This window comes from Tachypleus tridentatus, chromosome 4, assembly GCF_004210375.1.
Source record: "Tachypleus tridentatus isolate NWPU-2018 chromosome 4, ASM421037v1, whole genome shotgun sequence".
Classification (NCBI taxonomy): domain Eukaryota; kingdom Metazoa; phylum Arthropoda; class Merostomata; order Xiphosura; family Limulidae; genus Tachypleus; species Tachypleus tridentatus.
Genome location: NC_134828.1, coordinates 107,981,753 through 108,008,730, shown reverse-complemented (window position 1 = coordinate 108,008,730; position 26,978 = coordinate 107,981,753). Strand labels below are relative to the sequence as shown.

Genomic DNA, 26,978 nt, shown 5'->3' with positions numbered 1-26,978 from the left:
TTTACGTGGATAAACGTGATTCATATTTTAAGGAAGTATAGGTATTATGTTTCATAATGTGCTCTAATATAAGGTGTTTACTGATCCAATCGCCAAACTATAGAAAATATAAGTGTGAAGGAGATTTCCTAAACAGTTTAGGTTTGTTCATGTTACATCTATGGAGTGAGGCTATATGAAATTTATAAGACTTGTTTTCATAAAATCGACCTTCGTAGGATAATTATGAGTAAAATATGCTATTTTCTCCCTGATAGTGTCATAAAGGATATCACCTAAAATTATACTCTATTTCCAGTACACATCTTTTGTTTCGTTTGTAGAGATATCACAATTATTATATTTTGATAGTAAAGCAATTAATAATCAAATTTATGTAGTTCATTCCATACCTAGAACAAGTTTTCGCTTTTAACACTTTCCTTCAAATGAAATCATATGATTGTTGTCCATTTTCAACCTTAACTACGAGTACCTGAATTTTTTTTCACCACTTGAGTGACGTAAACGTACGAATGAAAAGAGGTAAAACGTCAATTCCTATGTCAGGAGTGGGATTCGAACCCACGCCCGGAAAACCGGACTGCGACCTGAACGCAGCACCTCAGACAGCTTGACTATCCTGACGTATTTGTATTAAAAGTTACATCTCTTCGGATGGTCTCGCCTTCACTAGTTACGAACGTGTTATCCATCTTTTGTTCTTCAATATTTTTTTATTTTCCAATTTTATCGCTCTGTCAATAAACTACACCGCTGTCATTTAACTGATACATGACGAGAGACTAAACAGCCACATGACCCTCAAAGTATCGAATAAACAGAGCTTAAGTTAATTTACCTTAAATGAAAATGTAAGAATTGACTTAGTCAATTAATGATCGAGATTTTGAAGAAAGGCGAATAAAAACTTCCTGACAAAGAGTTCCGTGGCCCGGTATGGCCTAGCGCGTATGGCGTGCGACTCGTAATCCGAGGGTCGCGGGTTCGCGCCCGCGTCGCGCTAAACATGCTCGTCCTCCCAGCCGTGGGGGTGTATAATGTGACGGTCAATCCCACTATTCGTTGGTAAAGAGTAGCCCAAGAGTTGGCGGTGGGTGGTGATGACTAGCTGCCTTCCCTCTAGTCTTACACTGCTAAATTAGGGACGGCTAGCACAGATAGCCCTCGAGTAGCTTTGTGCGAAATTTCCAAACAAACAAACAAACAAAAGAGTTCCGTTGTGTATTATTTTTGTCCCCGATTGTGTCATGTAGGAAATCACCTAACATTATACTATATTTCTAGCATACATCTTTTGTTGCGTTTGTAGAGAGATCACAGAGATATGGAACCAGTAGTTTTAATCTTGACCTTTGCCTACGGAATTAAGAAATGGTTGCTGTATATTGCAAGAGAGCCTAGAGTTTCAGCTTCATGACATTCACACGATTGATCGTCCTCAGTATTTGAGTTGTTAGTTTTCAGCATGCCCAAGGGAGAAATAATATGACCTATGATCCAAGGTGATGCATTCAATGCCTAGATGGTTTGTTTTTATTTGATCCATGCCATTACAAATATAATTCAGTTTTGAGTTTTGTTCTAAAGTGTTGTAAATGCCTTCACAGCATTTACTGTTAATTCATTCACAACGTGTCCCTCTTTGCTGCCTAATTTTTGCTGACTGTTTGATTGAACCACAGCTACTGCACAGGATTTATGAATATGTGTTCCATAAATGCCTTATGTCTGAAGGTTAAAAAAGCACTTCCTCTAACAATATTTATGAAATCCGTACAGTACACGGTGCTGAGGCGTTCTATTACTTATTTCCTACACTCACTCATCACACTATTTAGATATTAAGTTAACAGACAACAAAATAAAAGTACCAACACACAGAAACATGTATATTGGATACATTTTGATACAAAAATGACTGTTGTATTGTAGCATGTGATGTTTTATAATACCAAGCTCAATACAAATCAACAACACTTCAGAATTTTATTTATATGTTGCTCTACCTGCTGAAAATTATGATGTAAACTGTGCTACATAACACAGAAGTGTTTTCATGTTCAACACTAAAAACAACTAAATAATAACTTGAATGTGTTCTTCTCACCTCATTTAATTTTTCGTATAATCAGATTATTATATACATGGGTTGCTTATACACAAGTGTAATTAACAGTTCCATGGATTACATAGGTACACACAAAGTCAAAGTATAATTTAAGTATGTATTTGAAAACAAAACAAAGCCTAATTGGAATAATTAACATTTGAGAAAGTTATAAAGAAAAGTAAATATCAATTCTATTTCAGATTTATTTTATTTTATTTATTTTATTATGATAAATGAAACCTAAAATGTGTTGTGACTTATTTTTAAGAAAACTAATAATAAAAAATAAGTGTAATTTCATGATGATCAAACCAACTAAACACAATATATGGGTAAGTGACGAACCAACTAAACACAATATATGGGAAAGCAAAATATGTGTAAGCATAAACTACAATTTTATGCAAAGATAAATTACAGTTTACGTTTATACTGACTTCACTTACCCATATATTTTACGCTTCTCTTCTATAGCGATTCTAAATTTTGTAACAACAGTTAAAAAAACAAAACAAAAGTGATGTACATTCAACTATATATACAACTATTGTTGTAAGCTTAAAGAAACTACACATACTTGTAGCATTTAATGTCATTAAACAAAGCCATTGACAATAAATATATGCAAATCGTTTTAATAAACCAACTGTTGATGAGATACAATTATTTTATCATCTCTGATTCTGTTGTAAATACTTTAAAATTACAAAATGTAGACTGTTTTAAAAGTATGACATACTACTTTTATAATTAATTTTTAAAACATTAAGTTACTGTTTAAAATGAGTGACTAATATATAATCATGTTCATGTTACCACTTAGGTACAATTTGTACTGACATTAGTAGAAAATAAACAGCTTATTGTTGTTAAAATCTAGTTTATAAACACGATAAAAATAAGTTTTTTTATACAAAAAAATTATTCATACCCTAAAAGAGTGTAACAGCTGTAACCTTGCTGAACCTTTCTGTGCAAATTCACATATTTTTTGAAGGCGTGATTGTTATTGAAGTCTTCACTATTGCTGTATGGTAATATGTCCATCGACTTACAAATTATATCAACAAAAGACTGAAAATGGAAACAAAATATCCTCCATCAAAGGCCCAAGAATACTATGTTATTTGTATACCTTTCTTTTTAAATGCATACCTTAACTGCAGAAACTAAAGAAAAAAACTTTACATTTGTCCAGTTTTAATAACCTTCTCAGAAACAAATACTGAAATTCCACTTATTAGCAATTTTTGCTATTATTTTCAATTCTGTTTAGCTAAATAATTTGAGTATTTCTCGTAAGATAATCAATTCTCCCCTACTGTTTTTAAAATAGACCTAAAATCTCAGGATAGAAATAACAAAAACCAATAAAAGTTATTTCACGTTAAAGATGTTCTCTCGACACAATATTTTTACGAACATTTGAACTATCATGCATATTATTTGTTTTTCCAAAACACTGATAATTAAATGTATTTAAATCACAAATTTTAGGTCCACTCTAATTCTAATTTTAACAAATATTATAACCACAAACCAAATAGGAACATTTTCTCCAATAAAGCATATTGTAAGCCCATTTCTACTAATTCAGATATGCCATAATGTTAATATTTTTAAAATAATTGCTTTTTGGTTAGTCCCTTTAGGAATTTTCAAAACTGTGTATCAGGGAAACATTTGTTTAATGATTTTCACATATGCCAAAATGTTAAACTTGTTTTAAAAACTAAGAATGAACAAACCTACCCAATAAATCTATTCTTTCTTACGTTCAAGCATTTCAATGTACATTACCAGCAATTTGCACAAATTTTAAAATATTCTATCATAGGAAATGTAACAAATTAATAAAATAAGTACAGCAGCTTTCAAATAGAATAGATTATGAAAAGGATCATTTCAAAGTATTAACTTTCTTTAGGTACAGTTTTCTGAAAAATATTATCTCTTGGTATCATAAGAATTTAACATTTGTAAAATCAGTACATTTTTCTCTAATGACATCTATTTATGTAGAAACAAAACTTTTTAACAATATAATTTAACCCTAATTTAGGAAGAACATAAAGCATGCAAATATCAAGTGCAATTATATAGTTCAGTTTTCCAAAGAGAAACAATACATCAAACCAGTAACATTTCACACTTTTCCTCAAACACAGTTAGTACAGAATAATACAATCTAAGTTTGTTACTACAAATAACCATACTGATTTTGCAATCTCCTTTACACAGATTAATGATGAAATATTCTTGACTGAAATATTTTTAAAGCATAACATAAAACATGAAATTAACGAGAAATATAATCAAACTTACACAATCACCAGCAAACCAATAACTGTATACTTCATTTATTCTATAGCATATCTTGCTTAAAACAAGTAAAGACGCAATCTCTTGGTAATTTCATTTAAATTGCCAAAACCACTGTTGACGCTGTTCCGAGGCAGGCGACTTGATTTACGAATCCCATAACTTGCACAGCAAAATTTCTTTATGATACTGCCAACATAGTTTGTTTAATACACTAAGCTGTGCCAGGTCTTCAGAGAAACGTTATAAAATTACAGGACGAAGGTGCTAAAGAATGAAGTAACAAATTTCAAGACATTTCTAACATTATTAATTTCTTTCTTTCTGTAAACAAATCACAGACTTTGGGAGGTCAAGGGGTTAAACTTTTTCCTGTGTACAGCTTTATAAGTTTGCAGGTCCATATGATGAACAACACCTACATAGGTTCCTATTCAATTTAGATCTTGATGGAGTGCAGCATACTTATTTTCCAAGTCCAACTGAGGAGCAGAACTTCTGACGTCGTCCTTTGATTTGAGGCCATGTTTAACTGATTGAAACTGTTTCTCACCCCATTTTTGTTCACTGAAACAAAATTTAACTTCTTTAAACCACAATTTTGATTCATTCAGGTAACAACGGCTAGTGTATTTCCAATACTTATCTTAAGCTGTCAGAAATGAAAACTGAAAGAAGTTTCCAACACCTTAGCAAGAACTTCTACATTTAAATGACATTGAACATTGGCATATTCTGCTATTTCAAGCATATCAGTTTAAAATAAAGTGCATAAGTGCCATCATGATAATTATGTCACACAATAAACTAGAGTAAGAACAGCTACTAGAAATCGTATTTTAAATACTCCATGAAAAAAAATTATAAATTTAAAAATCAAACCTCATGCCAGCTTTTGAAGCATCAACTGCTGCCGAAAGAGAAGGGAAGTGTAACTCACTGCCCACATCAGAGAGCAGACTTAGGGTTACGTTTTGAGGGAGTAACTGCAGCAGCAGTGTTACGCATGTGCGGAGGTCGATAGGCACCACCACTTGTTTTAGGCTCTTCTACTACTTGTGGCTGAGGAGATTCTGTACCCAAAAAAAAAATTAAGTTGGTTTATGTCTACAAAACTTCTCAAGATAAAATACAAATAACAATAAATGCAAGACTGTCAGTAGATTTTAAACCTCCATTAGTTTTCCGGGGTATTTTCAAACCCCATGTTTCTTAATGTCATCATCGGACAAAGGCAGTTGTTGTAAAGAGTATCCTTCCCAAACCCAAGAGAAATCGTGGGTTCAGTTACTCTCATTTCTACATCATTAAGAATAACATGCATTTTATTCTTGCTACAGCATGCAAACACCCACAGCACTACATCCAGAACAATTTCTGGGAAAGCCTCCATCTTTATTTTTTGTTACACTTGATTCAGTTAGTGTTTCTAGAGTTAATATATAATACATGAAATTCAAGTTATATGTTTTTTAGTTTTATTGAGGATGGAAAGTAACACTGGAAGTTGTAAGATTGGGCATTTTAATTAATGTTAATAAACTAGTAATATTTTTTGTTTAGTTAAAGATACTTTAGTTTTGTAGCAATGTTTTTTTACTTGTTAAATAACATGATTTTTTGTAATCATTTCATTATTCCTCTATTAACATTATCTATACTTCAAAAATTAATCAAAATTCTATGGAATTGGTCACAAGATGATTAACTTGCAAATATACAGACATATTTTAGTTAAAATAATAAATTGCATTTATTATTTATTTTTTCTGAGAGAGGTGCGACCCAACCTCATGGTACTGATGTAGGATGGTAAACTGGCTGTGCTAATATAAGACCAAGAACATCCCATAACTTGCACAGCATACTTTCTTTATGATATACTGACAAGTGTTAAGTCTTGATTTCAGAGAAATACTATACAATAACAGAACAAAGAATGAAATAACAAATTGAAGAAATTTCTGTAACATATATCATAACTATTAAACCTTTCTTGTCTAACAGTAAAACTGTATCATGAATTAGTCACTTCACTAACAGCTAAGCCTGAACTTACCCCTTTCAGACCAATAAACACTTTTCAGGTGTTAAGTTCACTCAATCACACAAAATTTTAAAATTTAAGTTTTTATAGCTACTTTTTTAAATTTATTTTGCAAACAACCACTTATAAAACTCAATGAAGCCAAAATAGGTTTATTATGCTTTTCCAAAAAATATTTCACCAGTTTATGACATTTCTTTACAATTACAGTGAATAACTTTAGTTTCAAAGTTCTGCTTTTACCATATTTTGTTTATTACAACCAAAAATACAATTGTGATGTATGTTGATTTAAAAAAAAAGGTTTTTCTAGATTTAATAGGTCATCTTCACAAAACACTTTCAAATTATAGGTTTAATTGGTTTGTTAAGACTGACTGTGAGGTATCTAAATAAATCACTTAACAGTACAAATTTTATGTTTGTTAAAAAAAAGTACACATCACACTGGGGAATAAAACTGCATGCCATGCACACAGATTTCTGTAACCATCAGAAACTAAACTAGAACACATAACAGAAGCATCGAAAGTTACACATATTAAACTTCTCACTGACAGAAAACAGTTTTGAAACAAAACTACATTGCAAGATCAGTACAAAATAAATAATTAAACAATGTTTCATCATTCCCAAATGTCTTTCAGCCAATATATAAATATTTAAGTACATATGTATAAATCACACTTTATATAAAATATGCAGATAAAGCTGGTCAAATAATTTACTTGTTAGTTTGTTTGAATTTTGCATAAAACTTCTCAATGGCTATCTGCATTATCCATCTTAAGTTTGCAGTGGCAAACTAGAGAGAAAACAGCTAGTCAACACCATCCACTGTCAGCTTTTGAGCTACTCTTTTACTAACAAACAATGGAACTAGCTGTCATGTTACAAGTTCCTACAGCTAAAGATGGCAAGCATGTTTTGTGATGAAATTCAAAAGTGCCTTAACAACCAGGACTGGTGAAAAGATATATTTAACATTTTTTTGGACTGACTCTTTAAAATGCGAGCAATAAATTACTGTAAATATATCTTCATAGATTAGCATAACTAGAATCTATTTTGTAACAATGATGAGCTCATTTTTAGTGTTAATATTTGCACTTCAAGTTCACTTTACATTACTACAACTCCAAAAGTAACTACTTACACAGTCTAAACATCAAGACATACAAGTCACATGCAATTCAACAAATGTACAAAAATAGGCTAAACACCTTTTTTATGCAGGTAGGTAACTTGAGTGTTTTTCTCAAAGTAATTCTATAGTTAACTATCTTCTTTGAAGTAAACTAAGTGCATGTACGTCTTGCACCAGTTTCAGATAATTTTGTGTAAAATACACTGAATGCACAAAGATAAATTTACACCTATAATCAGAAGTTTATTCTCTAATGCACTGCTCAATAACTTTTGTTAGAAAACATTGCACACAGGTTATCAAAATCTCAACATTAGCCCTATATGTATGAGTAAGGTGAAAGTCTGTAACCTCAACTTTTTGCATTACATTTAAATTTTGATCAAACATCTTCCTTATCAATGTACATCAATAACCTTGACATCAAAAAGCAGTTTAAAATAATTCAAATTTTGATATTATATAACATTTAACTTATTAATTTCAAAAGGAAATGTGTAAATAAATTCACTCTTAACTTCTCATTACAATACTATTCTTCTTCACTCCAAATTACCCATTTTAGATTTTCTTTATTCCAATATTACCTTCTATATTCTCACAAATTACACACTTATACTGAGTATCCCCAAGCTAAAGTATGAATTCTCTAAACATCTTGTTTTACTGATACTTGTACTGTAAAATGAAATCAGTATCCCTTCAAACACTTCTTTTTTTTGCTCCAAAAGGTATAAATAAACCTCCCTAACATTTGTTCTTGGAATATTTCTAATTAATAGTAAAAAAAAGATTCTAATTATTTGAATATAACCAGGCTAGAATTGCCAAGATGACAAGTTTTGAAAAATTTATCCTGTTTTACTGTGTACCATTATTGAAGCTCAGCTTAACCAGCTACTGGAATTATTTAGAGCTTAGTTTCATATCCAGTTAAAGTAAACTAGTCTTAGCACTTTTTTTTTAATGCGGCAATATTTTGTATTCTAAGGTGCATATCTGAACTTTAAAAAATCATTAATAAGACAACTAAAAAGTAGGCCTAATGAGCATCACGGACTTATTTCTTATGAGTACAAAAGTTTAAGAAAAAGCAAAATTAAAAACACAAGTTTTTCATGTATATTATTTATTATCATAAAAGTAACTAAAATTAAAAACTTAATTGGTTAGATAAAAAACTCAGGAAAAAATTTCTCATGATCTCTGATATCCTAGCATGCACACACAGCATAGCATAATAGTCACTTCATTTTGGCATGCTTTTAAGTCAGTTTTTCTACAGAAAGTTGTTTCGCTATGATAAATGACTTTTGCCGTACCTTGAAAATATCCAATTGCAATTGTAAATGAAAAATCTATTAGTTGTGACATTAGGAATAAACAGTGATGACAGTTTGCTTTATTTATATGGTCAAGCTTATCTAAACTTTTAGGATAGAACAAATGATATGTATAGTGTCATTGTTCAACATTGGTTACAAGGCCAGTTAAAACAACTTGTTCGATCTGTTACATAATGTTCAGCTGGCTTCGTCTAGCTAACCACTATACCTGTTTGGTCTAAACTTTCATGTTAGTTTTGATCTATACATTTGTAATATCTTCCTACAGTCTCATGGTGTGTGTACTTTATCTAGCTTAAATTTCATTTCCTAGTAATATTTATAGCATTCCAGAATGTTTTGTTGTAACATTCTAGAGAATGCTGCACTGTCATTATTACAGAAAATCATGACTGCAAGTATGGTCATTTGGCTACACTACATTTACAATTATTTTGATTAATCGGACGACTACTATGTAACAATGGCCAGCAGGATCCATGTCCTATTAAAAAGAAATACCAAATATAATAGTGGTTCAAGGCTTCAAACAAACAATAACCTAGGGAGTTTGATGTGGATAACTTCCACGGTCCTGACTGACTATCAGTACTTCTTTCTGTTTCTCCTCCTTCTTGAGAAGAGTTTTCCTTATTCTGTTCTTCCTCTTTTTCTTTTTCACTGAAAATTACACATACATACAACTAATTATTATATGGTTCATAAAAATGACAATAAAAACTTAAATATTAATAAACAAGTTTGTAGTTAAATCTTCTTGTGTCAAATTTGCTTTAAGATTCACAAAAAAAATGACATTTTAAAATTCTGTTATTTACCTGAAGGCTGAAAGTGGTAAATTTTGGGAACCATAGGGGTAGAGAAGTTAAAACTCAAATTAGATTAAAATTCCAATTTGCAAGGTTAAAACAATGGTTTTAGTGTCCGTGTGTGTGTGTATGCCATAGAAATGAAAAGGTTAATCTGAATTGATATTAAAATGTGAATGGAACTTGCAGCTTGTGATATTGAAATGATTTTGAATTAACATTAACATACCATTATATCATCACTTTAAACAAGTTAGAACTGTTACACAAGTTACAGATTTTCATATACTCAACATAATATGGTTAACATATATATGAAGTTTTGTGCTCTTTATACTTTTAAGCCTTCCACATGTTCTGTTCATTTCTATTATCAATAGTCTCTGTTATTGTTTCAGTAGTTAACAAGCTGATACTGAACACACAATTTTATGTTTTTTGTTTACTATCATAAATACAGGTGTTTTGAGCTCAGGACAATTTATCTTACATATTCAAACCTAATCTACAGTTACTTCTCTGTGTATTATAGATAGTGCTCTGAATAAGTGGTGATCATATGGCAGAGGTTTCCATGGTCAAAGGACTGAATAACTTTTTAATGAATTCTTCATACTGTAAACCAATCTATAACCAATTAATCAACTACATTTAATTAATAAGTAAGTGCACTGTTCTTCAAACCTGAGTGCACACAAGCAAAATAATAAGAATAACTTTTCTACTCAGCAGTTCACCATCACCACCAACAAAAACAAACAGGTTCTTTCTGACAGTTAAAAAGATATTGACAGATAGTCTTTGTAGCTTATCCATAACAAATATAGAGTGAACTAGATTAGTAGTAGTATTTGACTAACTGGAATAATCAATAATAATAGGAAATACTACAATTATATTCATGACAATCAATTTAATCATAATTTTGATGAATTATTTCTTCTGAAACTAACTAATGTAATCACTGTTCATATGTAACCTGTCAAGTCAGACAAAAGAAAGAAAACAAAATTTATAAGCTCTTCTATAACTCCATACTTTATGATTGAACTATGACTTCCAGTCACCACTAATTCACATATATAACATTACAAGATGATAAAAATGTGAGATATAGTTATTTGTTACAGAAATTAGTGAAAGAAGCAGGATTTTTCATACGTGAACAATGTGTCCTCTGTGGTAATTTGGCTATTTGAGTATTTCTAGAAAATAAACATTTAAAATTGAAATTCTATAATGCTAAAACTTTATATGTACGTAATATCAGTTCATAATAGCATTTATTAAAGGAATATGGAAAATGTGTATATATTACATTTGAAAATGTCGTCCAGATAACTGTATTATTACAGATCTCACTAGTTTAATGAAGCTTGTTTTACTACATGTTATTAAATATTTGGAATTTACATTACTTGACAACTAGGTATGCCTCAATATAACCATCACGATTCTAGCAACCTTTGCCTTTAGTTTGTTTATTTTCAAGATTTTAGCCTATACTAGTTGTTTAAAAAACTTAAAAACCCTTTAAACTTACACAAGTGATAAGGCTTGTACTTTCAAACCAGAATAATCCTTCTCTTTTTCTTCAAATTCATGCCATTCTTCATCATTCTGAAGAGTACCAAGAAAGAAAAGTTCCAATTAAATAAGCATAATCCCAAGATAAACAGTTATTTTCTAACTACTTTAAATCAACTTTTAAGTGGAAAAAGAAAAAGGTTATAAAATTCCATTCTACTGTGATAAATACTTTATAAATAAGCTCCATATTTTAAACCTAATTATTAATAAAGAAACACATTTCATGCTAAATAAGATAACTATGTAGAGCTGGCTACTGAGCTTGACAAAAAGGAAACAAAGCAAGTGGACATGTCACTTTATCTGACATAAAGCTTGGTATTGAACAGAATCTCAGTTTCCATCATTATACCTTTCCCTTAGTTAACCTTAGAATACTACTTTTATGACTATCTTAAAATAGAGTAACATTTCTGAAAGATATTCTGGTCTGTTTATTTTGCCAATGAAAAAGACAGTAATGTATGAATTTTATTCTCCATGTAAAGTTTCAAAGAATTTTGGGTGTTATGCAATCATTGGCTGGATTCACTTTCACCTTTATCTGGTTTGGTTCCTTTGTTCAAGTTTAGTAAACAATCCAACAAAGATTTTTTTATTTAGAGATAAATGTTCTTCCTAATATATCTTATTGTAATTTTTTCTCTAAAATAGTGTACATGGGTTGTTACTAGGTTATAGTGCATTGTAAAGCCTTATATATTTTGCATAGAATAATAATAAAACAAGTAGTCAAACATCTTCTGAAGGTTGTCATACTACGTTTTGCGAAAAGCATTTTACCACTTTTGTACTTAGAGAATGAACTGCAAATTTCAGCTACAGAGGATCACCATTTTGTTTCTTTATAAAACATACAGTAATGCCCTACTTATCTTGTGTAAATTAAACATACTGCAAATGCAATAAAAAATTAGGTAGATGGTTAACAAATTTATTTATGCAAGTTGTTTCAAGAGAACAATGATTAAAATAATAATTAATATTTTACAGTTGTTTTCCATATAATTATGTTTGTACATTGATGATGATTTCAATTCATTGATAAACAAAATACTCATTTGTATACATCACAACTCAGCAATCTTAAAAAGGAGGAACACTAACTTTTAAACAAAGAACTGAACAACACAATACTTCTCCTAAGCCTTAGGCAATCTCCAGTAATGCGACTTATTTGAATTGTACTGTTGTATTATTTTTTCACTGGCAAATTCTTTTAAATTATCTAATTAGAGTAATTGAACATCCAGTCCACATAACATAATAAGTTAATTTATTTTGTCCTTTAATACTTCTACAAGCTTGAACACTGCTGTAAGCCTAAGTTACAAATAATGTTTATTAAAGGAAAGCAAAAGCAACACTTTACAAACATCTTGAGGTTATATACTAGTTTCAAATATCCAAGAGAAACTTGGCGATACACCCTTAGAGCTATAGGCATTTTACGCTTCCCAGACAACAAGCTACAGCATTGGTTCCCACACTGTGTTTAAAGAATATTTCAAATTTTCGAGGGAGACACAGCAATACTGACAACCAACAGACACCACGCGAATGACTAGCTCGAAGTAGTTCACAATTTTAACATTAGATTGAACTATATTCCTTTCAATGACATTCTTGAATGTTTGATATATGTTTTGTTTATTTGTACTTTCAACTATGTCAGTAACTTCTCGAACTTTCTCATTTCTTAGATTTTGAACATAAATACCTGACGGAGAGTCTGGTAATCGAAATAACTGGAGAGTGTTGTGATCAAGTGTCACCGAGGTCTAGTGAAGTTTAGTGAATTATTTTGTTTATTTTTAGTTCTTGTGCATAAAAATGGAAATATTTTTGAACATTAATAAGTGTGTGTGAGTGAAGAAAAGGATGGCAAACCACAGACCAGTGATAAAGTTGTGAAGAATAGGAAATATAAAGATAGTTATCTAGATTTTGGTTTTACTTTGGTAGATGTCAATCATGAAGAGTGTCCAAAGTGCATGTTATGTCTGAAAGTTTTGAGTCCAGAGTGCACGCTTCTTAGTAAATTAAAACATCACTTACAGACCAATCATCCTAACATGGTTAGTAAATCCCATTATTATTTTGCCAGAAAGATAAATAATTGAAAGAACAAAAAGGTACATTTTTGAAAGAAGCATTAATACCAAGTGATACTTTGCTAAAATCCTACAAGGTGGCATACAGAGTTGTGCAATATAAAAAGCATCACGCCATCGTACAAGAACTGATTTTACTATCTGAACATTATGGTTGGTGAACCTGCAGGAAGACTGCTTTCTGCCTTTGTCCAACAATACTATCAGTCGCAGAATCCAACACATGGTTGAAGACCTCAATAATCAGCTACTTGAAAAAAATAAAATGGAAGGAATTCAGGTTACAATCAGATGAGGCAACAGACAGTAACAAGGATGCTAACTTAATCTGATACACTTGGTTCATGGATGGTGACAAAATTATAGAAGACCTTCTCTTTTGTTAAAGTATCACTGCAGGTACAAAGGCTCAAGACTTGTTTGAGATCCTTGACACTTTTATGGGTGAAAACAACTTAGACTGGATTAAGTGTGTTGGCATCTGTACTGATGGTGGTCGCTCTATGTCCAGCTGTTATGGAGGATTGCAAGGAATCATATGAAGCAAAACCCTTGATGCACTGTGGACCCACTGCATAATCCACAGAGAAGCCCTTGCATCAAAGTAACAAAGTCCTCCACTGAACCTAGTCCTGGAAAGTGTGTTGAACTTTATAAAAAACTCAGCCACAAAAGGTGGGGTTTTTTACAAAACTATGTGAGGATATGGGATCTGAGCACACATCTGTGTTGTACTACTGTAGCTCATGATGGTTCTCTCATGGAAATGTATTGTCTCATGTGTTCAATTTACAACAGGAACCCTACTCTATCTTGAAGAAAACAAATGTGTTAAACACTTCTTGGATACTGATTTCTGGCAAAATTGGCATACCTGTGTGATCTCTTTGAAAAACTAAATGTGTTGAATCTTTTTCTGTAGGGAAGTAACATGCACATTCTGGAGCTCTCAGAGAAGGTTTCAGCCTTCAGAAAAAAGTTACTACCATAGAGAAGTAAAATGAAGATGGTGGCAAAGACCGTTTCCCCCTGTTGCAGCAGGTTGTTACGTCCAAAGAAGTTGATTTGACTAATGAACTAAAATTTGTTTTTGAGAAGCACCAAACACAGCTCAGTGACTGATTTGAAAATTACTTTTCAGAAGATATGGAGACATTTCCATGGATCCAACACCAATTTAAGCCTAAGGCCCCATCTGAATTTACCTCTGCAGAAGAAGAAAATCTTACTGAACTGTTTTGTGACAAAACTTTAAAAACAAAATTTGGCAGCATGGAACTAACTGAGTTTTACTATCAGTAAAATATGAATATCTGCCGCTAAGTGCTAAAGCTCAACAAATCATAATTCCATTTGCAAAGTCATATCTCTGCAGGGCTGGGGTTTCGGTGGTTGCTGTGATAAAAATCAACTACTTCATGAAATTCAACATAGAAATGGAAATGAGGGCAGTAGTGTCCAATCTGATTCCAAGGTTTGAGTAGCTGTGCAGTGCTCAACAGATGCAAACATCCCATTACTAATTGTGGTTATTTGAAAATCAAATTAAAATATTGTTTTTACTTTCAATTTACCTGTATTATTCTTTCAAATGGCTACTAAGTTGTGAGGACATAAATACTCATTAAGTTGTTTGGACCTAACTACTTAATAAAGGGAACTGTTAAGTTTTTCTTTTTCCCTAGGAGTGCTGTGAAAAAATTGCTGAGACACTAATGGTGTTGTGAACCAAGAAAGTTTGGGATATGCTGAACTACAGCATTAAAAATATAGCATACAACACTGTTTCCTTTTTAGATTGTGAACAATTCTAATAAAAAGTAATATTAATAAAACAGTACACCAAATTTTCAATTTAACAGGTCTTTTTGGCAATTTTCTCTTCTGAAGCTCATGAAATACAGATGTAATCTTGTCTGTTTTTTTCCCTGCTGTTTTTTTCCCATCCAGCCACTGGGTTAGTTCTTCATGGGCAGATGATTAGGCAAATTCACTGACAGCTCCAACCTCGATGGCCTCTTAAGCTTACTCCAGGATCCTCAGATTATTGAGTTTCTCCTGACAAGTTTTTCACTGGAGTTACCAAGTCGGTTGTTCTCCCTCCAACATAGTTCCCAAAAATTATAGTGAACAACCTTTGGCTTGCATTGCATCTCTTTTTAAATTTTGTAAATCACACCATTAATTCCTTTTAGTACAGTATATGTTTCACATTGGAGTTAGTCCCTTCTTGCAAGAAGAACTGCACAGCCATACCATGTCACCTCAATATGATTCAGTCAACATTAACGACTTTTCATTTTAATAATAATCGACTTGCAAATGTCTAGGGTTTCAGTTCTTTCCCGAGCATTAGTGATGAAGGTATGTTGCTGGAAGCCTCATGTAATTTTGTATGGTAACTCAACAGCAAAAATAGGCTTTGAGTGAGCACTCTCCAATGTTCATCAATATAAATGGTTAACTGATATATCAGTGTGCACTTTGATTGCTCCACAATGATGTCAGAAGAAGGAGAAATGGCTGTTCTCCTGTTTTTAACCTCAAGAATCTGACACATTTCTGCAAAACATATCTGGCTTGATAATTTGTGATGACAAGAAAACCCACTGTAAAAAAAAATATATATTTAAAAACAACTGGTATGGGTTGAGAAAATTCTATGTAGAGGAGCAAACAATGTTTCGACCTTCTTTGGCCATCGCTACCTCTTTCTTTCTTTGTGAACCTGACAATGACCAAAGGTCAAAACATTGTTTGATTCTCTATATAGAATTTTCTCAACCCATACCAGCCGTTTTTACATATACACCCTTGTGCAAATTAATTGAAACAAATGGTCATTTTACAATATTTTCAGCATGGTGGCCGATGTAGGCTCACTGGACCCGCTGATTTCCTTTAATAGTCATTTTTTCACACAGAGGGCATCATTAGCTGTGTTTTGCAGTATGGTCGATCTATTTTTGGAATATATGACGAAATTTTGAGGAATATTACATCATTCTAAATTGCATTAGAAGGGAAAGGAAACCAGTCAAAAAACAACTTCTTATAACTCAATAAAGAAAAAAATGATATCTATGGTGTCTCAAATACAAATACTGGACACAAGAACAATGGAGGAAGGTGTTATTCAGTGACAAGACTCATTTCTTCGTACAGGGTCAAAGAAGTCTGCATGTTCGCAGATCTCCAGGCGAGAAACTTCAAGAATCTCACATCAATAAATTCATTAAACATCTCTTGAAGATGTTTTGGGGCTTTTTCAGCTACTATGGCATCGGAGGCTTACATATCGTAGAAGGTATGATGCGAGGACCACAGTACATCGAAGTTTTGCAGAGAAGAGTCATTCTAGTATTCAAAAAGACTTCCAGATGGATCTGGCATTTTTCAGCAAGATCTGGCTCCGTGCCACACATCGAAACTTGAAGAATTTTATGACTACAAGGTGCTGGACTGGCCTGGAAACTCTTTGGACTTAAATCCTACTGAAAATCTTTGGGCTATTTGTAAAGAAATACTTTGGGGAAAAGACTGTACTATAAAAGATAAGCTAACTGAGGCCATAATTGAGGTGTGGTACCTTAATCCAAAATTTAGTAAAGATTGCAGTCAACTTGTGGCCTCGATGCCAAAGCAGATTAATGATCTTCTGAAAATTAAAGGCGGTCATATCATGTATTAATTTGAGAGTAATTTTTGGATTCTCAGAAATAAAATGCAAAAAACTGAAAAAAATAGTAATTTTCCGTCTTTTTTCAATTAATTTGCACAAGGGTGCACAATCTGATTTGAAGTTCCATGATTACACCAAAACTTGAAACGAGTTTCTATTTCATATTTCCAAATGCTTTCTGCCATCTGATGAAACTGAATATTTAATTAAATTAATTCTATTTTTTATAAGAAAATATTTAAAAAAGGTACTCAATTTCCTCTAGTCTACGAATTGTGAGATATGCTCTCCAGGTAGCTCTTCTCTAATTTATTTACAACATCTTTGAAAAGTATTAAATTTAAAATAAATTACTCAGTACAATATTTCATCACTCACTCAAAGCATAATATCTATAGGCTTCAATCTAATTTAGTTACAGAACCATAAGGCTAAAAAATCAGACCCTTCTTGTCATGCCCAGTCTCAGAGTTGAATGGCATTCTTACAACAGATAGAAAGAACATTTTTAGCTTCTCAAAGTTCTTATCATAACATTAACCTTTCACAATGGGTCAGGGCTTAAAGACCATGTCATTGCATTTGTTGACTTGCATTAAAAATGTTATTGAACTACTACTTTATGAATTTATTTCAATAAGTTTGGAATCAAACTGTAGGTTATAATATTATGTATTAGTTAATTTCTTAATTTAAAAGTAACTATTAAAATAACACATACAGATTTTATTTAGTCATTTGGTATGTTGAATGCAACACTGCAGTTTGATGTGTGGAATGTCAGAATTCTATGTCTATAATACTCTACAAATTATTAACTCGAATTACTAATACTGACAAGATAGAATATAAAATAAGAACGTCGCATCTTTTTATTTTGTTGAAATATGGCTTATGTACTGAATCAAACACATTCACCTCTTTCACTTTTTGGAAACAGTCCCCTACATACACTTACTTCAATATATGACGTGTGAATAACCAACCAACAGCTTAGAATATCTGCAGAGTGGATTCTGTTTTAAAAAACGTAATCAAAATCCTACTGTTTTAAAAGTGAAGTTAACAAAGGTGTCAATGAGGGAGAAAATAGCAACAGTGACAAAATAATACATCTGAAAAACAAAAAATAGAAAAGTCAACAAATCTTCTTTTACAATGGCTCAAGAGTTCCAACTGGAACCACTAAAATATATAGAATAGAACAACTTGTTTGGTCCACATCTACTGCTGTACCAACTGTTACTGAATGACTTTCCTGGACTATTCCATTCATCAAAACTTTTAAATCCAGTAATAGAAACTTTGGTAGCCAGTCCAACATCAGCTAACTGAAAATAAGACTGTGAGAAAAAGACACCATGAGAGTCACACCAGGTTCAGCTGAAATAAGTTTCAAGGTGAATATGTAGGGAACTGTGAAAACAAGCTATTTCCCTTGTTGTCCATTTAAAAGTACAAACTTCAACTATATCAACTGACCTTCCAGGTGAGAACTGTAAGAACTATAAAGCATAAGTAACTTCATTATCTAATAGGTTTGAAGTGACGCACCAGAAAGAAGCATCCAAATCAGGGTATAGAGGCTTCGGCTAAACTTACAGAAAGATATGAATTATCTACCTGGACACCTCTCAGAGAATGATGAGTTTCTTGACACAAACTAATTTATGGACAAGAACACAAGAATCAGGCTGAAGTAAGGAAGGTGTACATCCTTAAAGGAAGCTCTACAACTAGAAATAGACCAATAATACATTAAGCTCACAGATAATCAACTAAAGGAATCATCTATCCAAAAGCTTAGATCATCAGATCAAGCACCAACTCAACTCCTACTGACAACAATTTAGAAGAATAAAAATGCTTAGTTAGACAACTAATTACATAAAATAGAAGTGAAAAAAAAAGGGTTTTAAGGTAATTTCAGGGTATCCACTGCTAAGAACTACAAGAAAGAGCCTGTATGAAAAAATATTTATTTTCAAAGGATACCAGGAAGAAGTAATTAATGTTGATGAGAGCCTGGCCATTAGTTTCATAATTGTAAGAAATAAGCAGCTGCTATCAAGCCAATGAGAAAAAGTCCAACCAGAGCAAAAGAACAACACACAGGTGACAAACATCAAGAAAACAGGAATTATTTTTGTTTATGAGATAAGTTAAACTAATAACACTCCACCTACCTCAAATAAGAATTTATTATTTGTGGAGAACTGGCCATGAATCTAAGTTTACTGAGAGAAAAACACTGCAGTACGTTAATCAGCAGAAAAACATTGCAGTACGTTAATCAGCAGAAAAACACTGCAGTACGTTAATCAGCAGAAAAACACTGCAGTACGTTAATCAGCAGAAAAACACTGCAGTACGTTAATCAGCAGAAAAACACTGCAGTTAATCAGCAGAAAACACTGCAGTACGTTAATCAGCAGAAAAACACTGCAGTACGTTAATCAGCAGAAAAACACTGCAGTACGTTAATCAGCAGAAAAACACTGCAGTACGTTAATCAGCTCTGGTTCTGCTGATACAATTATTCTACCTGATCTGGAAATGAAAGTTGAGAACTTGCCTCCAGATATGACGAAGATAGATTGATGCAAACAGCAAATGATGACAAAGTTGGAAGTCATTCTCACTGTGGAAAGCTTCTCCACACAGCATTATGTGTACTAGAAATTGATTTTATGGGAAACATGGATATGAGGTCAAAAAGTTTCAAACTGTTTCACAATCTATGACCAGGAAATTCTAATACACTACATGCCATCTACTACAGCAGAGACTAACTTCCAGTGACAATATGGATGTCATCAATAAGTGACAGTCATATCAGTAGTCACCAAATGATCATTTAGTGACTGATAGCTCAGTGAAACTGAAACTAAGGCATGTTCTGAGAAACTGATCGTTTAAAGAGCTCTTATGAATGTAAAGAAAAAAAAAAGGTCAAATACTTTGCTTGGGAAAGACTTAAATCAGCTTATGACAAAAGATAGCTATGATGTAAATGCTGGTAAAATTAGATTTATCTAAGGTGACATGCTATGACTGAACATTTATCATCACAAGAGGGCAAGTTACAAAGTTAAGTTTAGAAGGGTCATAGGATTGTGCTAAAAATAAAAAATGATGTGGACTGGAAAACTCATAGGGATAGGTAGTTCAAACAAAGGACATCTACTGTGCTCATCTATAGAAATATGTTGGAGAAAGAAGAGCTAACTGGGTAACTCAAGAATTCATCAGTAGAAATTCAACCTGCAGGAACTACTTCCACAGGATCTTCAACTACCCACCTAAGATGAACTCTCTCAGCACATAGCACAGCCAGTGATGACAAGGGAAAAAAAGAGGTCATCCTATCTGTATATCATAGGTCTCAGAAGATCATCAAAAAGACCTGGTACAGTGTTTTATTACTGTTTCTAAGAGCTATTCAAAGAACTTAATAATTCAGAAAGAGGTAATGTTGTAAGCTATATTTTCCATCCCAATTCAGATGTTAGCGAGAGGGTGCATCATATTAAGATGAAGTCAGTCTTAGCATTATTAGGATCCCCAGTGATTAACAGGCTTTGTGAAATATTTTAAATAAAGATTAGGTTATAAATAAGAATGAGCCAGTAACTAAGCTAAGTGAATTCTGTTGTGTAACAATGAAGCATCACAGAGTTGTTTTCTAGCCAGTAGAGTGAATCAGTGTTTTCATTTTTTGGATTTATTAATCACCGTGCATATTAAATTACTTTATACAAGTTAATTAGTTTTATATTAGTACAATACATATGTCATAGCTGTAAGTATAGGCTAATAATCAATTACACAGAATAAAAGCCTGTAAAGAAACATTACAGTGGAAATAAATGTAATTTACTATTCTTACATTGACTTGATGTTAAATGTTTTTAATGTATTATTTACATCAAGCCATCAGTGAAAGAATAATGTTATAACATTATGAATTATTAACATGGGCTGAATCTGCAAACTTGTATTACTGTGAGATTACTGTAAGACATTGGGATTTCCAACAACAGAACTAGAATTTTCTATTTAAACCACAGTTAAATATAAAAAAATAGTTCACCACAAGAAAAAAACAATTTGATACCACTAAATAAAAAACTTCTTCAAAAAAGCACAACATCAGCATGCGGCTAACATGCTGTCTCAGACACAATCCTGAAGAGAAAACTACATCAAAGTACTTGAATCTTGAGAACAGCATACAAAAGATTATAATACGTAAAACATATGTTAATGTTAAGCCTAGTATCTCTGCAAATTCTTAACTTTAAAAATGCACTCCTGTGTGATGCCTTTCCCTACTAGACCTACTCACATAATCTACTATTTTATACAAAAAATATCCATATCTACAAAATAGAAATAATAACTGGTTATGAACTTTTAAAAGGTACAATACTGATCAAACTCCTTAAAAATGTATTTTTATCTAGTAATATTAATGTTTTAATATTTAAATTTACAGCTATAATGTAAGATTTACATTTAGGAATTTGGTTCAAATAAGAAATCAAAAATGGTTTATGAGAAACATCTGGCTGGCCAAGCTAGTCTCCACTTACCCTTTCACAATGGCCTTGATGTAATATGAGATTGTATACACATTTGCAAGTATTCACACTGTATCTTTTAATACAACATGTCTACTTTCACAAACTTTGGCAGACTTTCAGTAAAGATTACAAGTATCATGAACACAAAAATCAAATTTTTTATTGAAATACTTTTTACTGAAGATACATTTGTGAAAACACCAAATCTGTTTTGTTACTTGTCTGAGAGCAAAGTGATTTCATGTCATGATTAAAAAGCTATTCTTCATCCCAAAAATCCCAAACATTATTTGTGTAATGTCTAAAACACATTTCAAACATTTGTTTTCAGTAAGACTTTATGCTTTATGTTATATTCTATGCCCTAACTATGTTGGATCTGTCAAATTGGAAATAAAATTTTTAGTTTTTCATGCTAAAATGACTACTTATTTTGACCTTCTAGTCATGTCTACCTAACATTACATAACTTTCAGTGATGCAGTGCATGTGCACCCATGTTACTGTATCCAATAATATAAAACTGACCTTTAGTCTTTGCAAAGTGACCCTGCCTTGGCTGTGTTTTAGTGGACTAGTATTTTGTTATATACTGTAACATTTAAATTATTATACATTACATACATACATAGATTGTTATTATTTAGAAATAAGTTACAAAAATTATTTTTCTTAAAATGCAGAACAATAAATAAAAAAACAAAGCAAACACTTGTAGATGTGGCCTCTGAACTCGGCTGCTGCTAAACCTAAGTTGCTAAGTCTTTTAAAATTTTTCATGTGTAGGATATCAAAAAAAAATTTTTTTTTTAGTTTTAAATATACAGTTGAATAACCAAAAATATTAAATATCTATGGTGATATCATACAATTCTGCATTTGAAACTTCGAGCAGACTAAAGACACAATCTACCTCCTTGAAAACTTGGATCAAAAAATGTGGTAGCCTTTTGACAGATTAAAATAGCTGAAAAAAAACCACCATAGAACATTCTAAGCTGTTGATGACGAGAAACCTACTTGATATAAAAATGCATCTCAGAACGGCTGGTATGGGTATTAACACTTTTACTGATAAGCAGAGAGCATTAAGCTATTAATTGGTTATTCATGTCGTATGTTGAAGTGCATATATAAGGATTTGTTTGTTTTGTTTCATGCAAAGCTACATGAGGGCTATCCCTAATTTTGCAGTGTAAGACTAGAGGTAAAGCAACTAGTCATCACCATCCACTGCTAACTCTTGGGCTACTCTTTTTAACAATGAATAGTGGGATTGACCATCAAATTATAACACCCTCATGGCTGAAAGGGTGAGCATGTTTGGTACAAAGGGGATTCAAACCCACGACCCTCAGATTATGAGTCAAACGCCTTAACCCACCTGGCCGTGCGAGGCCATATTTAATGGACGGTTTCTAAAAATGGAATGAAGTAAACAGGGACACAATGTTTGATACAGTAACCATATCTCACCAAATTAAAAATATACAAGGTTCTAATTTTTCATTCTAGCTAGTAAATATTGGCAATTTGAGTTCCTAATTTGTACAAAACCACAGACTTAGTATTTTGACATTACGAACATCTAATTTTAACCAGTACTGCATTCAACATACCATGTGACTCACTAAAATCTATATTTAGATGTTATTTTAATATTTACTTTTACATCAAGAAATTAACTCATAAATAATATTCAGGTTTGAATTATATTCTACAATTTGATTTGAAACTCACTGAAATAAATTCATAAAATAGTAGTTCAGTATAATTTTGAATGCAGATCAACAAATATGATGACATGGTCTTTGACCTGTGACCCATCATGAAAGGGTTAATTCTTTAACAGACAGATGAAATTAGTGGAAGCTGGCACTTTACAAGCATTAAAAGGGAGATGGATGCTTTTCTGACAAAAAAAAAAAGGTAGAGGAATTTGAAATTTTTCTTTTCTCAAAGTTTGGTGTGCAAGGATGGTTTTTAGGGACAAAACTGTTGTCAGTATGCATTGAGCTCCAACAACTTAAACTGATATCTTTTTCATAAAATATTTGAGCCTAGTTAATATAAAATGGACTATGGATGGTTAATGAAACTTAATTATCAGTAACTGTCCATCACTGGCTTCACCCCTTTACCAAATGTGCATGCAAACTTGTATTCAAAAAATACTGACACCAATTCAAATTCACTACATCCATCTAAACCCAACATGGAAAGCTTTTAGTTAAATATATACACAAAAAAGGAGTTTGTTACAAAATTACTTCCACTCGAGATGTCTGTGAATTTGTACCATCAGTCTGTGATATATCAGAATACAAGGCGATGTTCATATGATGAAAAAGAACACTTCCATTGTTCAGTTTGAATCTGAATAACCTCTAGAACTTCCAAAAGGCATATTTACAGTTTTACTCAGTATCCCTTTATACTGTACCTGGTATTCACTCCTCAACATGAACTAAACCAGCAATGTAGGGTCAAATGAATAACTAATAACTGACATCATAGATACAATAACATTCTGCATGGCACTCTGTAAAATTAGAAATTCCCACAGAATTACAGTTCTCGATTATAGAAATGCCAGAGTATAATATCAGTTGCAAACATATAAATTCTCCACAATCAAAGTACAAAATTATTGTATATCAAACAACAAATTACAAAAGGTCCACTCCCACTAGTTGTAAATTAGCTATAATAAGATCACCACAATCACTAAATATACTTCTGTCATTTAGCAGTGACCAGTAAATGAATGTTAGCACTGTAAATAGGATGTCAGTAAGAGGTTGCTTGGCCAACAAAAGCCAGTGAAATATCAAATGATAGCTCTCTTCATTGTTCAAGGTATTTGTTTTTGTAGCCAGAAGCATTTTCTACTTTGAAATAAACAAAATTTTAAACTCATTAATGAATATCAACTGGTCATTTAATTTGAAACAACAAAACCATGTAATCAAATAATTGTTATGTTAATATATATATGCATAATTTCAACTGACAGCATGTGATAAAATGAATAAGTAGATGTCTTTACAACAGATTACTTGCTTCTTAGCAGGTGCACATTTGTCAATTATGAAACCAATGCAAATAAAACCTCACCTTTACTTTAATTGGTAACAAGAGCAATCAGAGAAGTTGTATACCCTCAACACTTCTTTTCAAAACTGTCTGTGTTTATGTTGAATAACATCAAATTTAACCTTTGAAAACACAAAAAATCCTTCTTGGAACCAGAATGTTCAATGATCCAGATAATATTTTGTGAAGTCACAAGGAGCCTCAACCTTAACGTGCCCAGAAAATTTGGTACAAATCCAATCACGCTTTATAGTTATTAACTCAAAACTGTAAAAATGCCCTATCTTCCCATTTTAAAAATCCTTAAAAATGACTCCAGATCCAGACTAAATTTGAAGAGGTATGTCCTATACAGAATTCCCATCTTGTATAACATTTTCATGTATGTCAGCCTATTAGTTTTCCAAAAATTCACAGAAACATGCACATAAACCTGGCTGTTTACACCTCATCCCATCTCCATGGGTGAGGGTAAGTACATGAGTTCATACTTAATTTTTAACATTTGGTTATTAACAATTTCATTTGTCAATATAACATAAATTCACACAAAATATTTTATTACATTTTATCACACGTTTCATGCAAAATCACAGGTTACCAGATAAAACATTTTCATTAACACTGGAAAGGTCAGGGTACATTTGTATTATTTTGTTATAGCAAAACCACTCCTGGCTCTCTGCTGTGTCCACCAAGGAGAATCAAGCCCCTGATCTTAGCATTTTAAATCCAAAGACTTACTGCTGTCCCTGCAGGGGACCTACAGTATAACCATTAATTGTTTTTTTAATTAACTACACAAGTCAAATGAAAGTGTAAGTCATACTGTGTTTTTACCATGGAATCCAATGGTGGATAATTTATTTATTTTGCTATTTAAAATTCAACAAAATCCCCTTTTAAAATGTTGTGAGATACAAACTGACTCCCATCTAGACATGTGGGTTTAAATGAGTTGAGTAGCTGGAAATTTGTGTGTTTTCCTCTTAAACATAGAGCTAAATACTGTAGATGTATGTGAAATACAAAATGTGTATATTAAATTTAAATATTTAGTTCATTAAAAACAGTTACATACTACTAAAAGCATGAATACTAAAGGCAGTGGATATTAACTACAAATCAATTATTAATACATTTATAGTGTATTTCCTTGAACATTAAGCTAACAGGATAAATAGCTTCAAATCTGAAAAAGGAACATATATCTTTCAAAAATTAAACTTTGCTGAATTTGTCATTTTCAAATTTTTTTGTTTTTTTAACTATACAAGTTTCCCTAGTACCAATAATTTAAAAAATGCCAATGTCAATCAGCCATCTCAATGCCTTGATGTATTTAAGTTCAGATAGGGGATACGTCAACATTTTATTATTTAGTGGTTGTGGCAGTCACAGCCTAGTAGCTGTAGCTAGTACAGTAGCTCTTCCTTCTGAAACTTAGCTGAAATTGAAACTTTCAGCAAAACTAACAGGTGACTGCTTTACTGTTATATCGTAATGTAAAATTGTAAGTTATAACAAGTCAACAATTGGTTGTCTGATCACAAGGATTCTGAAATCAGTCCCCTTCAAACACAAAGAAATGAATCTGACTTATTATTACTTCTTTTCAGTCAAATCCACAAAATATGTTTGGGTGAGTATGCTATTAATTAATACTAATACTCTACACTAAGGTTTTGCGAGTAATATCTACTTGTTCAAGATTAAAACTAAAGTAATCTTACCTCTTCCAAAATTGAAACTGTGACATCTTCTGCAGCTTGCTGACTAATATTACTACTTGTAGTACTAACACTAGACAAACCTACTACGCTGGGTACATTCTTTTCTTTTTCTTTCTTTACCACTTTTTCTATTTTTTTCCCACCATCTTCCAAATTTTTAGCAATAGTGTCGGTTGTGGTATACTTAATTTTACTTTTTGATTTCTTTTTACTCTTATCCTTCTTTGCAAAGAAATCATCTAAACTTGTGTCTGCCATTTCTACAAAATTATCTCGAACGATATATTCTTAACAAATCAGTAGTTAACAAAAATGTAAGTTTAGTGTTAACTGCAGGACAATCTACAATAAGACGTGGACCATGCATTCGTTAGGACAACCCTCTATGAAAAG

The 26,978-nt window shown here is 32.0% G+C and overlaps 1 protein-coding gene across 1 annotated transcript; it reads right to left on the bottom strand.

Annotated features, from left to right (window-relative positions):
• Window positions 1-2,096: 2,096 nt before the first annotated feature.
• On the bottom strand, window positions 2,097-26,978 carry LOC143249861 (protein CDV3 homolog A-like). Its single transcript, XM_076500422.1, is given in 6 exon segments — window positions 2,097-5,002; window positions 5,318-5,388; window positions 5,390-5,508; window positions 9,517-9,635; window positions 11,328-11,404; window positions 26,586-26,978. Coding segments are annotated over 6 exon segments (777 nt in total). The 5' UTR covers window positions 26,844-26,978; the 3' UTR covers window positions 2,097-4,869.